Source organism: Setaria viridis, chromosome 3 (assembly GCF_005286985.2).
Source record: "Setaria viridis chromosome 3, Setaria_viridis_v4.0, whole genome shotgun sequence".
In the NCBI taxonomy this organism is placed as follows: domain Eukaryota; kingdom Viridiplantae; phylum Streptophyta; class Magnoliopsida; order Poales; family Poaceae; genus Setaria; species Setaria viridis.
The window spans coordinates 49,234,842-49,250,101 of NC_048265.2; the positions used below are offsets into that span (position 1 = coordinate 49,234,842).

General features: G+C 42.9%; 1 protein-coding gene and 2 pseudogenes across 1 annotated transcript; all 3 read left to right on the top strand.

Annotated features, from left to right (window-relative positions):
* Positions 1-232: 232 nt before the first annotated feature.
* Positions 233-1,411, top strand: LOC117849399 (plastocyanin, chloroplastic-like; annotated as a pseudogene).
* A 3,959-nt stretch (positions 1,412-5,370) lies between these two features.
* On the top strand, positions 5,371-9,036 carry LOC117847169 (diphosphomevalonate decarboxylase MVD2, peroxisomal-like; annotated as a pseudogene).
* Positions 9,037-11,004: 1,968 nt separating this feature from the next.
* On the top strand, positions 11,005-14,998 carry LOC117847952 (WPP domain-associated protein). The gene is made up of 5 exons (XM_034729259.2): positions 11,005-11,507; positions 12,202-13,631; positions 13,805-13,931; positions 14,230-14,331; positions 14,413-14,998. The coding sequence occupies exons 1-5, from the start codon at positions 11,490-11,492 to the stop codon at positions 14,464-14,466; spliced, it is 1,731 nt and encodes a 576-aa protein (XP_034585150.1). The 5' UTR covers positions 11,005-11,489; the 3' UTR covers positions 14,467-14,998.
* Positions 14,999-15,260: the final 262 nt, after the last annotated feature.

Genomic DNA, 15,260 nt, shown 5'->3' on the forward strand with positions numbered 1-15,260 from the left:
TTCTTATTCCTACTGATAATCTGCTCTGGTGGTAAAAGAAGTCTTGTTCCCAGTGCTGTTATTTTTGCCTGTTTCTAGGTACTGCTGTGGATGCGTTCTCCCGTTCTGGTCTGGTGGTAATAGTGGTTCAGTTCTCGCTCACCATTTTATTTGGCTTCTCTCTCTTGTTTTTTTTTTACTGCTCGTTCACTAAAGCACACTTGTGTTGCCACGTCTGTGCTCGGCGTGATGAATGGGTATCTTTGCTATGGATTACTTCACTTGTTTTGCTGTCAAATTTGCCATGCCTTGCTCTTTAGATAAAACCTGACCTGTGCACTCCATCCTAACATCCTGACAATAACTTGCAGAAAAGAAAGAAAGAAAGAAAGAAAGAAAGAAGAAAACTGGAGCCACATACATTGACACATGCCAATTTTGTATATTCGTGATTTGTTTATGTAAATAACGAGTTAATTAGCATTAATTTTTTTAAAAAAATCGCTAGCCACCCGTTGGACTTTTTTCAGGAAAGTGTCTGACCATGCATTTTTTCATTAGTAAAAGGAAACAGAATACAACAATGCAGCTACGACGAGGGTCTGGAAGCGTAGGCAGCCGAAGCCACCACACACACACACCAAACAAACCACGACACAACACTACACCAATTGTCCGTTGCTGTTGCCTGTTGCCTGATGCCTGATCCTCTCGTGTTCGCCGCTGCTGCCCTGACCAGGTGGCCTCACCCTCTACCTAGTACTACTACTAGTAGAGCTTGCTGCTCCCTGCTCTCGACTCCCAGCCAGCACCACCCTAGCTAGACACAAGAGCTCGCCACGCCATGTGGCCTCCCTCTCCTGCTCCGCCGCCGTGACCGCCCATGCTTTCGCGGCCGCGCCAGCCCGCGCCACCGTGACTACCAGGAGGCCCGCCACCACAGTGCGCGCGCGCGCCTCGCTCGGCAAGGCGGCGGGCACCGCGGCGGTGGCCGTGGCGGCCGCCGGCGCGCTGCTGTCCCTCCCCGTCTGCGGCGCCGGCGCCGCCATGGCGCAGGAGGTGCTGCATGCTGGGCACGGACGACGGCGGGCTCGCCTTCGTGCCCAGCGAGTTCACCGTGACGTCCGGCGAGACCATCACGTTCCGGCCCGCACAACGTGGTGTTCGACGACGACGAGGTGCCCGGACGCCGCCGCGATCTCGCAGGGCGACGAGGAGCTCCTCAACGCGCCCGGGCAGACCTACTCCGTCACCCTCACCGTGCCGGGCACCTACGGCTTCTACTGCTCGCCGCACCAGGGCGCCGGCATGGTCGGAAAGGTCACCGTCCAGCGACCCTTGTTCTTCTTCACTGCACGTGGCCGCCGTCGTTCCATTACTACTGTTCCATTACATGGATGATGCTGGAATCGCTGGATCCACCTCCTTGTAGTATTAGTTAGCATGCTTGCTTGCCTTTGCTTGTACTATACTATAAATAAATAAATTAAATTGCAAATGAGCGAGAGAGACCCGGCCGGGTAATTGGTTGAGTATACTATACGTAGCATGTTCGTATTTTACGATGTATATGTATAATACTATAATTCCATGAGGATATGTGTATATACGTACGTACGTACTGAGTGTATATTTTAATTTCTATAAAATGTGTGTATATAATAATAATAATATACTACCTTTAATTGTGGTTTCTGTACGCGAAGAAACATGAGAAAAAATGGACAAGCAAGGGTTATACAACTGTTGAAGCGTTGGCTGATGGTATGGTCATGCATAGAAGTCAAAGAATGCCTCGGGTGTCTGCCCTTTGTTTCAGCTTATTCAGTCGGCTTATCAGCTACCGAACAGTATTTTTCTCTCATAACAAATCAACCGTTTCAGCTTTTCAGCTGGCTTTTAAGTCCAGCCGAATAGGCCCATGGCGCGGCTGTTGCCGCACTTGGCTTGAGTTGGGCCAGTGTGCCTGACACGAGTTGGGCCAGTGTGTATCTCCTGTTAATCTTGAACCCAACTACATCGAAGACTAAGGACACTGGCCAACTCAAGCCATATCTAAATAAATACATGCACATTAGGATACTTTTATACATGACACCATATATAAATACATGCTTAGATCCATCATAAAATCAAATTGTCGTGAACCTGAAATAAATAGTTGTAAATAAAAACCATAGCTAAATCCACAAATTAGGATATTTTTACATTGTTACTACATTATATGCACATTCCTACCGAAAATGGTATATCAAAATTGAAAAAAAAAGTATATGGTGATCATAGTTTGTTAGCAATGCTGATGACCAGCCAATTCTCACTGCAGATGAAAAGCAAAGCCCATATTTCTCACTGTTAAGGAAGAAATAGCGCATGCTTAATTGACCAGGAACCAAACCAACAGTATTAATCTTTGAATGAAACAGCAACCACAATGCAATTCCCACTCGGAGATTTCATCGAGCATATGGTGAACGGCAGCTATTTGAGCATAGCAACAGAGTTCTACGAATCTACAGCTTGGTAGTACTTGATGGACGGTAGACCCTGAAGGAGCAGTCGCAACTGATAGCAAGCTTGCTGACTGCTAATGCTATCCCAGGGACCAAGGTCACAAACGCGGTGACCGGTGAACATCCCGCCTCTGGCCTCACGCCACGCTTCTACGCGTCGTCGGTCAGTTGCCGTCGTTCCCCTCACGCACGACGGGAACTACTGCGGCTGCCCCGCGCAGTCCCCTGCCAAGCGTGGCTGCTTCGCCGCTGCGCGCGACGGCGAGGTAGCCAACACCGCCGGGGGTGGGCTCCCTACGTGCACGCGCTCATGCTTCACCGGTCTTGCTTCACCCCGCGTTCGAGGCAAGGCCCGCAAGCCTCCAGGTTCATCTCCCCAGCGGGCGCAACTGCTCGGGCGGCGGAAGGGACGCGCCGCGCCGCCGCATGGATCGAGGAGAGAAGGGTCTCGAAAATGCTACGTTAAAATGTTGATATTCACTGCAGGCGCTTAACGGGCCATGCTAAACGCTAGAGAAATCTGAGCCACTCAAACGGGATCCCACGGCTAGCAATATACATATGACGTGGCCCAATGTATTGCCTGAGCTTGGCTCAGGTTTCGAAGAAAGAGATTACCGGTCAGAATTATTGCCAATTATTTAGTGTACAAAGTCCATTACACAGTGTTATTCTAAATTCTAAACGGTAAACAGTAGGTAGACAATTTAAATGGTGTTTAGATGAAATTGAACGGTCTAAACAATTTTGCACTTTATCATTAAATTATATATAATCATGCCCATAAAAGATCAAGTATTTTAGAAAGTATATATATTTATGCATATAAAATACCAAGTATATATATTCATGCATGCAACAAACTATATATAAATATTTATCAATGGAAAAACTAAAGTATATATATTTATGGACGTAAGAATTCAAGTGGAATTGACAGTGTTCACCTAAACAGTGTGTTAAACGACCATTTAGTATGTATAATGGCATTTAATTCCATTCTGTTTAGGATGTTTAGCCCGTTTAATCCTTTTTTGACTGTTTAAACCCATTTCCGTTTAATGGACCGTTTACAGCCTAAACAAAGACCTTCCTCCATTGTTTAGACACCGTTTAGGCGAACACTGCTATTACATGAGTAATGAAGGGGAAACTAAAGGATGTGATGGCAATGGCATACAAAAAGAGAAGGTTCAAAACACCGGTAGACTATGGCATTGCAGAAGATGAGAGCTCCCCAGTGACCACTCACCAGTGAGAGAAAGGATTATGTCCAGCGGCAAAAAATGGTTAGAAACTAAATGCTTGAACAATATTTTCTTCCAAGAGGAGGTGCTGTTGTATATGTTGAGGACCAAGAGAGAATCACAAAAACTATATGGTGTTATTAGTAGGTAAACGCATGCTCAAGAATAATTTAAGCTTAAATGCATCAAAATGATCGAGAAAGCTTGTCGCTATACCTAAGGGTTTCAAAAGGTATGCACTATTGACCATGAAAGAAAGATGAAACTAACACTGTACATATTCTTCACTATGCCGTGACACGTCACCAAGTTAACATAAATGATGAGATTAATTTAAGCATCCTATAGATGCCCAGGACATATGCCCCCCTTCTGTGCTTGTATTCAATTTTTTTTAATAGAGGCACAACCGGAGTTACGAATTTCTTATTCACCTTGGGGAATATTCATTTTCTAGGTATATTTTTTTTCAAAATGGTGTCGCCTCTATAATTAGGGTGATCAAAAAGATGTCCTCGATATTGTTACTGAATGTTGTTAATGGATTGCGAGGGTGTCTTTATAGTATTGTGTATAGTAGCTATAGCAATGATCATTGACCAGCAACATTGTGTATGATAGCCTCGTTTAAACGCCAGGGCATATGCCCCCTCTCCCCTTGCATTCAAACTTTTTTTATAGAGTACATCGTACTATTTCTCTTTACCTTATATAATCAATACTTGCTAAGACTAATAGAAAAATGGTCAGCGCTACTAAATAAATATATAAATACACCACTCCGTACCAAATTGTGCAATCTCAAGCTAATCATGACAAGATCTCAAAAGATAAATATTTATATATACATCGATTTTTCTCAAACATGGTTACATGCCATTTCACTAGAGAAGATGAAGAAAAAACTAGTCCATTTAAGATCAACAAGACAATATGAAAATAGAGAAAACAGAAGGACTCACACATAAGCTAAATGCAGCAAGAGGCACAAAGACCTTTTTTCCCAGAGAAGCAACGAGACCATCTACAAAACCTTTTGAGAAATCTGAAATATACACAATCTATGTAAGGCATTCCCATGCAAGTATGAAGTGGGTAGAAAAATTTGAGACAAGTATTTTTAGAAACGATAGTGTGAGAGTGATTAAACACGGTATATATTAAAAAAATACCTCAGTTTTAAAATATAGCTATATTTAGCTTTTTAAATTTGTCACGTACAATTGAGTTCCTTGTAGTGATTGAAACAACGTACGGACAAATATACTTCTCGTGTCTTTTTTCCCTACCACCAGAAGGCCCTCGTGTAAGTGTGAGCCTTCGAACCATTTGGTACGCGGCATAGATTACCATCCGTGAGCATGCACACAATTATTTGGAAGGCAAAATTAGACTTTTTGATGATCTTCTTTATTCTGTTTGAAATTGTGTTTAGATATATTCAAGGAAGAAGCACACGTACATGTCAAATAGTAAAAGAAAAGGAAAGAAAAGGGCTATTCGCAAAAAAAAAAAAAGAAAAAAAAGAAAGCAAAGGGCTGCTAAAAAGAGAGAGGAAAAGCCACAAGTGGGCTGTCAAGCCTACCCAGCCCACCAAGCCGGCCCATTGTATCACTTAAGCCGCTGCATCCAGGCAAGCAGCGGCGCCGCCGTTTTCCGCCAGCAAGCTCCAGTCCGGGCTCCTCCTTGCCGCCCGTGCTCGCCATCCACGGCATCCTCCGCCGCCGCTCCCGCCTCCCGCGCTCCCCGCAGGCTGCCTTGTGGGCTCTCTCGCCGCGCCGCTCAAGCTCTCGCACTCGCGGCATTCCATCGGCTCGTAGTCTCCGCTGCCCGCCGCATGCGGACACGCTCGCGGCGATCTTCGGCGATACGCTAGGAATTAGGATACCTAGGAAAGGAGGTTCCGATGGCGGCGGCGGAGGATGGGCAGTGGGTGCTGATGGCGACGGGGCGGTCGCCGACCAACATCGCGGTGATCAAGTACTGGGGGAAGCGCGACGAGGCGCTCATCCTCCCCGTCAACGACAGCGTCAGCGTCACACTCGACCCCGACCACCTCTCCGCCACCACCACTGTCGCCGTCAGCCCGTCCTTCTCCTCCGACCGCATGTGGCTCAACGGCAAGGTGCGTCACCGGGATTCGCCTGCTCACTCACAGACTCACTTCAAGTGTGCTAGTGCAGGCCTTTGATGCCTGTGTTCAGTTCATCGAAGTGGCCGTTGTTGCCTCGATCTGGATCTGGATCGAAGTAGCTTCTAGAGCTCCAAAATTTTGTCGTTTGTTAAATAAAAAATGCCCAGCCTTTTTGGTTTCTGTATGTCTATTATCAGTAGTTGCAGGATTGCTACTTTGGACATTGGCTAACTGGCATATATAGAATCCTAGTACGTAGTATAGGACTTGATGAAACACATCATCGAAAAGTTGATCATCCTTCTGTATGGCATAGTTTTCATAGGATTCTGGTTTGAATTGAGCAGGAGATCTCGTTGTCAGGAGGAAGGTTTCAGAGCTGCCTGAGAGAGATCAGGAAGCGTGCTTGTGATTTTGAGGATGAGAAGAAGGGGATCAAGATAAAGAAAGAGGATTGGGAGAAGTTGCATGTCCACATAGCTTCGCACAACAACTTCCCCACCGCTGCTGGTTTGGCCTCTTCGGCTGCTGGCTTTGCTTGCCTCGGTACAGTCTCTTCAGACATCATGATGTTCTTGTAGGTTCTAAAAAATAAAATGGTGTTCACTTCTCATTATCTAGTGCACTGAATGATTGTTTTTAACAGTTACACATTTACACTAGTAAAAACTGTAGATTTGTAATATTTTGGAAGTAACTTTATGGTGATTTTACTAATGCCATTATTATGTTTTTAATTAGCTGCTGTTTCTTAGTCATTCATAAATATTTCTTCATGTTCTTTCTTTCATTAACCATTTATCACAGCATAATAATTTATTATCGAATCTGCAGTTTTCACTCTTGGAAAGCTAATGAATGTGAAAGAAGACTATGGAGAACTTTCTTCAATAGCAAGGTCTGTGCATGTTATATTTATACAATACTTCCAACATTTTCGTGCTGTCCTTTTCATGCGCATTTCCCTTGAGACAGTGCAAGGATTTTGCCAATCATTATGCGAGTAAATTATGTGTCTTGTAAACCTAAACTTATATTTGTCAAACTTCAAGCAGGCAGGGATCTGGGAGTGCATGCCGCAGTATTTATGGTGGATTTGTGAAATGGTGTATGGGAAAAGTGAGCAGTACTGTGGCTATGACAGAGAAACAACGTAGGCTAAATGCATGCTTTTCCTGTTCAGAAAGTCTAAGTGAGGCCTTATTGTATGCTCACAGAAAGATGATGGAAGTGACAGTATTGCGGTGCAGCTTGCTGATGAAGCACATTGGAAGGATCTTGTAATTATTATTGCAGTGGTATGTGATCTATATTCAACATGACCTCCTGCTACACACTCTTCTCATTGTCATGTGGCTTCAGTGATAGCAATTATGAATTGCATAGTAACTCCTTTTCATGTTCCTTACCTGTACATTTCCCCTTAATTTTGCTCTACCTGATATCGTAAATAGTTGACGCACATCTGTGAATCAGGTCAGTTCAAAGCAGAAGGAAACAAGTAGCACCAGTGGGATGCGGGATAGTGTTGAAACAAGTCCCCTCTTGCAGTACAGGGCCCAGGTGATTATGTTCTCATTCTGAACTTGAACTTGATTAAAAGGTTTACTTGTTGGAGCTTAAATTTCTCAAAAATAATTTTCCCATGTTCTTATTGTGCATTGCGCTGGTTGTTATTTTGTTTCAGACTGTAGTGCCAAGTCGGGTGTTGAAAATGGAAGAGGCTATCAAGAATCGCGATTTTGAATTGTTTGCCAAGTTAACTTGTGCAGATAGCAATCAGTTTCATGCTGTATGTTTAGATACGAGCCCTCCCATCTTTTATATGAATGATACATCACACAGGTATGTTTTTAGCAATGTATTGCTTTTGAATTCTGTTGCTCCCGAAATACCATAGTTAATTTAGGTCTCAACTAATTGCAGGATAATTAGTCTTGTGGAAAAGTGGAACCACTTGGAAGGTTGCCCACAGGTATTTCTATTATTCTTGATGAACGTCTGTTGGCAATTTTTCTTTAAAAAAATCCTGAACTCTATCTTAGAATATTGCTAGTGAATACAGTTAATTCTGTTGTTGTATCCCATTCCTAGTGAATATTGCTACAATAGCACAAAACACATCCAATAGGTTCTGTTGCAATTTCATGAATATATCAGTTCGAGAAGTTTTTACTGCACTGGCCAAAGCACTTTTTACTTGCATAACTGGATTGAATAATTTAACTTCAAGATAATACTTAGCATGTGTCTAAAAGCAGTGCCAAAATGAGCTTATTCTCCAGTTTTTAACCCTTCTCTCCTCCAACATTGCTGTCGTTTTGACACTAGCAATTGCTATATAGACTCATTGTGATGTCTGATATGCATTTCATCCATACTACAAAGCTATCATTGCTGAGCTGGTGCAGTTGATGTGATAGCGAGATCATTTATGAGTGTGCAGTAGGCACCTCTAATCATGATGAGCCTCTCTAATGGCAGGTTGCCTACACCTTTGATGCTGGGCCTAACGCTGTTTTAATTGCGCGAAACCGTAAAACCGCTGCACTTCTCCTCCAGAAGCTCTTGTACTATTTCCCTCCACAAGACAAGGATTTGAGCAGGTCTGTCTGATATTCACTATTAAATTCACTCAATATCACTGACTGTATTGCTTTAGAGGTCTATGGATCTATCTGATCCGATCAACATGACCTCGCAGCTATTTGGTCGGCGACAAATCAATTCTAAGCGATGCTGGATTGCACTCCCTAGAAGATGTTGAGGCTCTCCCGGCGCCTCCAGAGATGAAGATACATGACCAGAAATTCAAGGGCGACGTTAGCTACTTCATCTGCAGCAGGCTTGGGGTTGGCATAAACGTTGTCGCTGACGAAAGCCAAGCGTTGACGAAAGCCAAGCGTTGCTCGATTCGGTCACGGGGCTCCCAAAAGTGGTGTAATTTTAGATTACTACTCACTCCGTTCCAAATTATAAGTTATTCCAACTTTCTTGGAGAGTCAAACCATTTTATATTTGACCAAAATTATAGAGAGGATCACAAAGGTTTATGGCACCGAATAGATGTACTATGAAAATTTATTTAACGAAGAAAATAATGGTACTCATTTGGTATCATGAATGTTAGTACTTTATTCTATAAATTTGGTTAAACTTGAGATGTTTTGACTCCAAGGAAGTTGGAATAGCTTATAATTTGGAATCGGAGGGAGTAGTTTGGTTTGATACATTGAGATTGTGTACCGGTTGGTTTTCATGCTGGGAACTAGAACATATCTTGCTGTAACTTGTAGGGCTGTAGGTTTCATCCTGTGCAATTGTCCATCCATGATCCATCCATCCATTTGGGCCTGGTGTTTTGTTGCTGATGCTAAATAAAGGGCATGAATGGCTAGCTGTTTTCAATAAAAGATTGTGGAATAAGCTGTCTCCTTGTTTTCTCCTCCCAGCCAGCTCGTATGTTGCCGAAAGTTTTTGCAAGATTGGCAATAAAGTCGTATGTAACCTGCATGGCTGTATCACATGCCATGGCTACTGTACTCCAAATTGGCCTGACGTACGGCCGATATCATGTTGGCAATTCATCACAGCAACCACCTTTCTTTAATCAGACAGGTAGAGCTCAATTCCAAAATGCTAAGCTCACACAAATACATGGAAGTCAACGACACATACGGATAACCTCGTGCTGATGCTACACGACCATTAGGCAACATGATCTCTTGTTGTCAAATCATTTAGTGTAGAAACATGGCCGTTACATCGGCGATTCAGGAGGGAATTCAAGGGAAGATTTGTGGTGGCATACGGATCGGAAGGGAAGGAGTCAGAGCACGGATAGCCACTACCATCGATCGTATTGGATAGGGGGAACACGGCAGGAAAATAAAGAAACAGTAGGAGGTCACCACTCGCCAGTGAGAAAAGATCTACGTACTAGGGATAAGAAAAGGACAGCAAAAGGAGCAACCAAATGCTAGGAAAAAAAATAAAATAGTATTTTTCTTGTTGAAGAGGAGATGATAGATTAGCTAGTGTGTTCTACATTTTTTTTTTATGGGTGGAGAGCAGAAGAGACAAGCAAAAGCATTCCCGTGGAGTTTATTAGCAGTGTTAGCGCTTGCTTATGAAACAATTTTTTAAGCTACTAAAAAGGCGTTGCCATGATTGTGGAAGACAGCGCCGACCTTACCAAACAGCTCACTAGCGCATCGAAAAGGGACGCTAGGCAAATCCTAATGTTTGACCATTGTCATCTCCACTTCAAACTCAAAGTAGACCTGACGGACGACCTGCCAACCCTCCGGTCTTTCATGAAATGTTTGTAAACTAATGGTATTTTCTAAATCATTTAGTTTAGTTCTCCTAATTAGAATTAAATTTCCTAAATCAGTTGGTCCCCATCCGTGGAGTAACCAGCCTAGGTTCGAATCCCAGCTAGAGTGGAAGGTGGTTGGCCTGAGGTAATCCTGATGCCTAGCGTTCGCATAACACATGCCTCATGTTTAATTTGATCCATGTTTACGGCTTCTTCACAGTTCATTTGATCCATGTTTAATTTGGTTGTTTATTCCTTTGATCTTGTAATAAAAGCCGTGCGTACATTTCATTTTTTTCCCCGAACAATCTTGCGTGCATTTCATCAACTGCAACAAATCACGTGTGGTCATCAGATTTGATCATTAGCTACAACCTTACATCCTCTCTCTCTCTCAAAAAAAAAAATCTACAACCTTATATGATGACCAATCTACACGTCAATTAGACGCTCAATCTGCAAATATGTCATCAGATTTTCTCTCTCTCTCTCTCATTCTGCAGAGTACGAGTCCCAAATCCAAGTATACGTACAGCACGACCAAGTAAGCAGTACGGTCGCATCCGTTTTTGCTATCTTCTGTACTTTCCTCGCATGTTCTATTTTAGAAATAGTTTGAAACAAAGGGCTGAAACGTGGGGGAAAAAGATACCTTTTCTTGTCCCGTTGGCACGATTCCCGAAGCAGTGGAGCCGGTGAGGAGCGGGGCACCCCGTGAGTGCGTGGAGCGGAGCGTCCCGGCTGGGCTGACCGCCGGAGTAAAGCGTCGACAGCAACGACGCCGTGGCACCCCGGACAAACCGTTCCAACCAACCAGCTAGGCGCCATCCCCAAACCCAACGCAACGCCTCCCCTCTCCCCTGTCAGCGTCGCCGTCTTCCTACCTGTCCGCTCCCAGTCCCGTCTGAACCCACGCCAAAGCAGCAACCACCCCTCCTCCTTGGTTCCTCCCTGGCTCCCTCTCACCAGTCTCCACACACAGTGACACAGACACAGGAACGAGCAGTTGCTTGGCGCCGATTTCGCCCAAGTGCGGCGCCTGCAGTGTTTTTGGCCTCGATGATTGCTCAATTAAGCAGCGGCAGCGCAGCGAAAAGGAGGCGCCTTTACAGGAAAAAGGCCTCGCCTTTCGCTTGAATCTCGCCGCGCCGCGCCTGCTCTCGTTTTCCCGCGCCGCGCCCCTCGCAACTTCGGAACCGGAGCGAGAGCAAGAGGGAGCGGAGGAGTCTTTGTCGCCGCGTTGTTCGTGGCGGTTGGAGAGGAGCTAAGCAGAGGGTCTCCGTCCGGCGGCGGAGATGGAGGCGGCCGACCCCGTGAGTTCACCACAATCTCTCCTTCCGCTTCAATGCTTCCCCTTGCCGCCGGTGCTAGTAGCCTGAGATTATGCAGTCGATTTGTTTCTATTTGTCTTGTTAGAATTTTGGTTTGGTTCTGGATTTGGTGCGGTAGGAACAGAGAGGAATTTGCAGAAATGGTCCGGTTCATTCATTTGTTTCTTGTGTTGGTTCCATGCCATGCGTTAGTTGTGGTCCACAGTTTGCACATTGTTTTTCTTTCAGTAAATTGGATTGTTGTATGTCGATGGATAATTACCGCTACCGCTGGTCAGTATTGGATTGGAGGTGAAGTCGTAATTGCTTAAAGGAGATGTTTTTATTTCTGCCTCTTGCTTCTTGACGCGGCAAATGACTGTAGGGCGTGTGTTTGGGTGGTCAACATCGACGGGCACTTGGCAGTGTCTGCTTTTTGGTAGAAAAATCTCACCTTTTTGGTTGCTAGTTTCACATGGGTTGGACAACAATTTTTCAACCTTTTTGTGTATTAGGTCTGCTAACAGCTCATCATTCTCATAGGAGAATAGTTATTTCTGACAATTATGCGTGGTGTTCTTGGAATTTGGAAGGACTAATTGACTGCATTCTGCATTACTTGCTGCTATATCTCTTGGGAAATCATCTTATACTAATTAGACTGACTCGCATGGTCAAATATTTTTTTATTTTTCAGTTGGAGTATGAACTGCAGAGAGAGATCTCTGACATCATGATTCAGGACTATGTTTGCGGTTTGCAACGGGAGTTTGAGATGAAGGTATGGGAGCATCAGAACTGTATCAGCACTCTGAACAGGAATTGGAAACAGAAGGTTTCTGAGATTGGGGTACTGCGAGATGAGCTTCACAGTATTCTGAGTGTTGTAGTAGGTTCGGAATCTGGTATGCATCCTCACCAATCCCACAGTAGTCCAGAAGACCAGATCGTTGTGAAGGTGAAAGATGATAATGAGCCTCCTCTAACAGAGAAAGCTACTGATACAAGTGAGGTTATGCTTGAGATCCCAGATTTTTCTCTCCTGAAACACATGCCAAGTGAAGAAATCACTAATTTTCTCAAGACAGAATGGCTAAAACTACGAAGACAGCATGAGTCTGAGCTGCATCAGAAGACAGAAGAGCTGTTCAGGGTGAAAAGGGAATATGCAAAAGCTAAAGCTTCATTGCCTCTTAAGAAAGAGAGAGAGCTTGAGTTCATCAAATCAAAGTTGCTCCAAACCATTTCTAAGCTGGGTGAGATAGCGTCGGGGAAAGAGAATTCTTGTTTTGAGCGTAATGAGAGTGAGGATATGTGCAGATTGAAGGACAGGATCGGCATGTTACTTCATGAAAATAATCGTCTCCGAGGATTGCTGGCTGATAAAAGAGAGGAGGTTAAGCACTTCTCCTCGCAAGTTTCAGATGCAAAGAGCAAAATAGCTCAGCACTCACTGTCAGAGGCAAACCTCTTGAATAATTTCGAGAAGCTTAGGGTTGAACTTGAAGATGTAAAGATTGAGAGACAATTGAACAATTTATTGGATTCGTCTATATTCAGGGAAGCTTTTGATGATTACGAGAATCAGATTTATGATATGAATCAGGAGGGGTCCTTCCTCAAAGAGTTGCTTGATGAAAAAGAAGACCAGTTAAATATTATATATGAAGATAGACAAAAGCTCAAGTATGAAAATAATCAACTAGTATCAATTGCAGGATCAATAATGCAGCATCATGACCAAGTCAACTTGGTTAATGATGAGATTTTGATGTTCAAGGAGAAAGTCTGTGAGCAAGAACTGCTGATATTAGAGTCAAAGAGCGAATATAACTCAATGAAAAGATGTTTGTATGAGGCTATGCAGGAAATCCAAGTATGCAAGCAAGAGATACTTGAGCTGACTGAAAACTTAACTTCTATGGCTATTGCTTTGGATGAAGCCAAAAAACAGAATGGCTCACTTGATGCCACCATCCGGGAAATGAAGAAAACACCAGCACAAAGCATTTGGAGGCATAGTGAACAGACAGGGGAATCTGATCTTGCCAGTATCGAGAAGTTGTCAAAAGCATACAGTGATTTTGAAAGCAGATTAGCAGAAACTATGAAAAGAAATGAAACCAGGTGTGGAAGTTAGCTAAAATGCTTTCACATTTCTCTATTGTTCCTTATTTTATCTAGGACCACACTTGCTCAGCTAGGCTCGTTGACTCTCAGCATATTAAGTAATCACTTTATGTATTTTAAGCATGCAGATTCAGTATGTAATATTTAATTGTTCATTTTTTTCTGTGCAGGTTGACTAGTATGATTTGTCAGTTTAACCCATTGGTGCAGCAAGTTGCTGTCTTAAGGAAAAAAGAATTCTGGTATAAGCAAATACTTGAGATTAAATGTTCAAATCTTCGGAAAGCAGAAGCCGAGGTTAGTTTGTTTCCGAAGTTTCTGCCATTCTTTTTTTTGACCTGCTAAGTTACATTTGCCATAGTACACAAAAATGGAACAAAGAAACTTTAGGTTCATGGTGAATTAAATTCCAGGCAATGATAATTGCTTTGAGATGTTAAAGCCTCACAAAGTGATGACATAGAAAGGAATGACTGCCCATTGATTGCTTATCCATTTCTCGTGAAGGACATTCACCCTTGGCTCTAAACCGTTGTTATGTTAGTTTCTTTCCCATGTAATGAGAGCATCTGTTTCTTTTCCTATTGTAATTCAGGTTGATATACTTGGTGATGAAGTTGACACCCTTCTAAGTGTCCTGGGGAAAATCTATATAGCACTTGATCATTATTCTCCAGTTTTGAAGCATTACCCTGGGGTAAGAAAAATACTCTACATATAAATTCATGTCTCTCGCTATCTGAGATTTTACAGGATATAACGTTTTCTATGTTTGCAGGTTACAGAGATTTTGATTCTTGTGCAGAAGGTGTTGAAAGGAGAAAATATTTAGCACCATGCCACCTAGAAAAATCTTCACAAATTAATGTCCATACAAACACGTGCAAAATCCCGAGGAGTCACAAAACTTCGATACAATATGCTGTTGGATAGCATTTGTATCGACGCACAGCAAAGAAGTTTGCTAACTTAGACTATTTGTGCTAAAAGAAAGGGTAGCCATGACTATTCAATTGCCAGAGTAACCGATTTAATCTTTGTTAGCTTCATTTGTGGTAGTGTGCAGTTATAGTTGCGTTTAGATTACAGATTCAAAAGGTCAATTCGTGTCATTGCAGTTTTAGGATGCAAGTGGGCAATGACTTGTTCAGTGACTCTAGATTCTGATACTTGTATTGGGTAGCATAATTGTATGTATCTGTAGCGATTGCAGTTTTAATTAGGTTGTATGTGGGTGATAGTTTGTTCAATTTGTGTAGCTTCTTGTGGTCCTGTGCTGTATATTTGTATTGGGCAGTAAAAATGTGTTGTACCAGTTGTTTGCTGCAGTCCAAAATATATGAAGATTCTTTCGTTTGGTGGAAGGAGGTACCTATGGACATGACCATAATACTTTTGACCAGTAGATTCATGATCTGAAAATGAAGTGGCACTTGGTTTGACTTCATGAAGTATAAACATTTTTTAAAACATATTTTAAATTACAAAAAAAATCGATGCTTCCCTCCATATATTTAACAAACACTTTAAATTTAAAAGACATTCATAATAAATATTTAATGGAACATTAGTTCTCAATTCTAAATTTGATAATTCCACTCATTACGCACTACCTTTTTTTTAAAG

Coding starts and splice junctions, on each gene's coding strand:
- LOC117847952 (XM_034729259.2), top strand. Junction 13,632..13,804: donor ATGAAAAGAAATGAAACCAG/GTGTGGAAGTTA, acceptor TTTTCTGTGCAG/GTTGACTAGTATGATTTGTC. Junction 14,332..14,412: donor TTTTGAAGCATTACCCTGGG/GTAAGAAAAATA, acceptor CTATGTTTGCAG/GTTACAGAGATTTTGATTCT.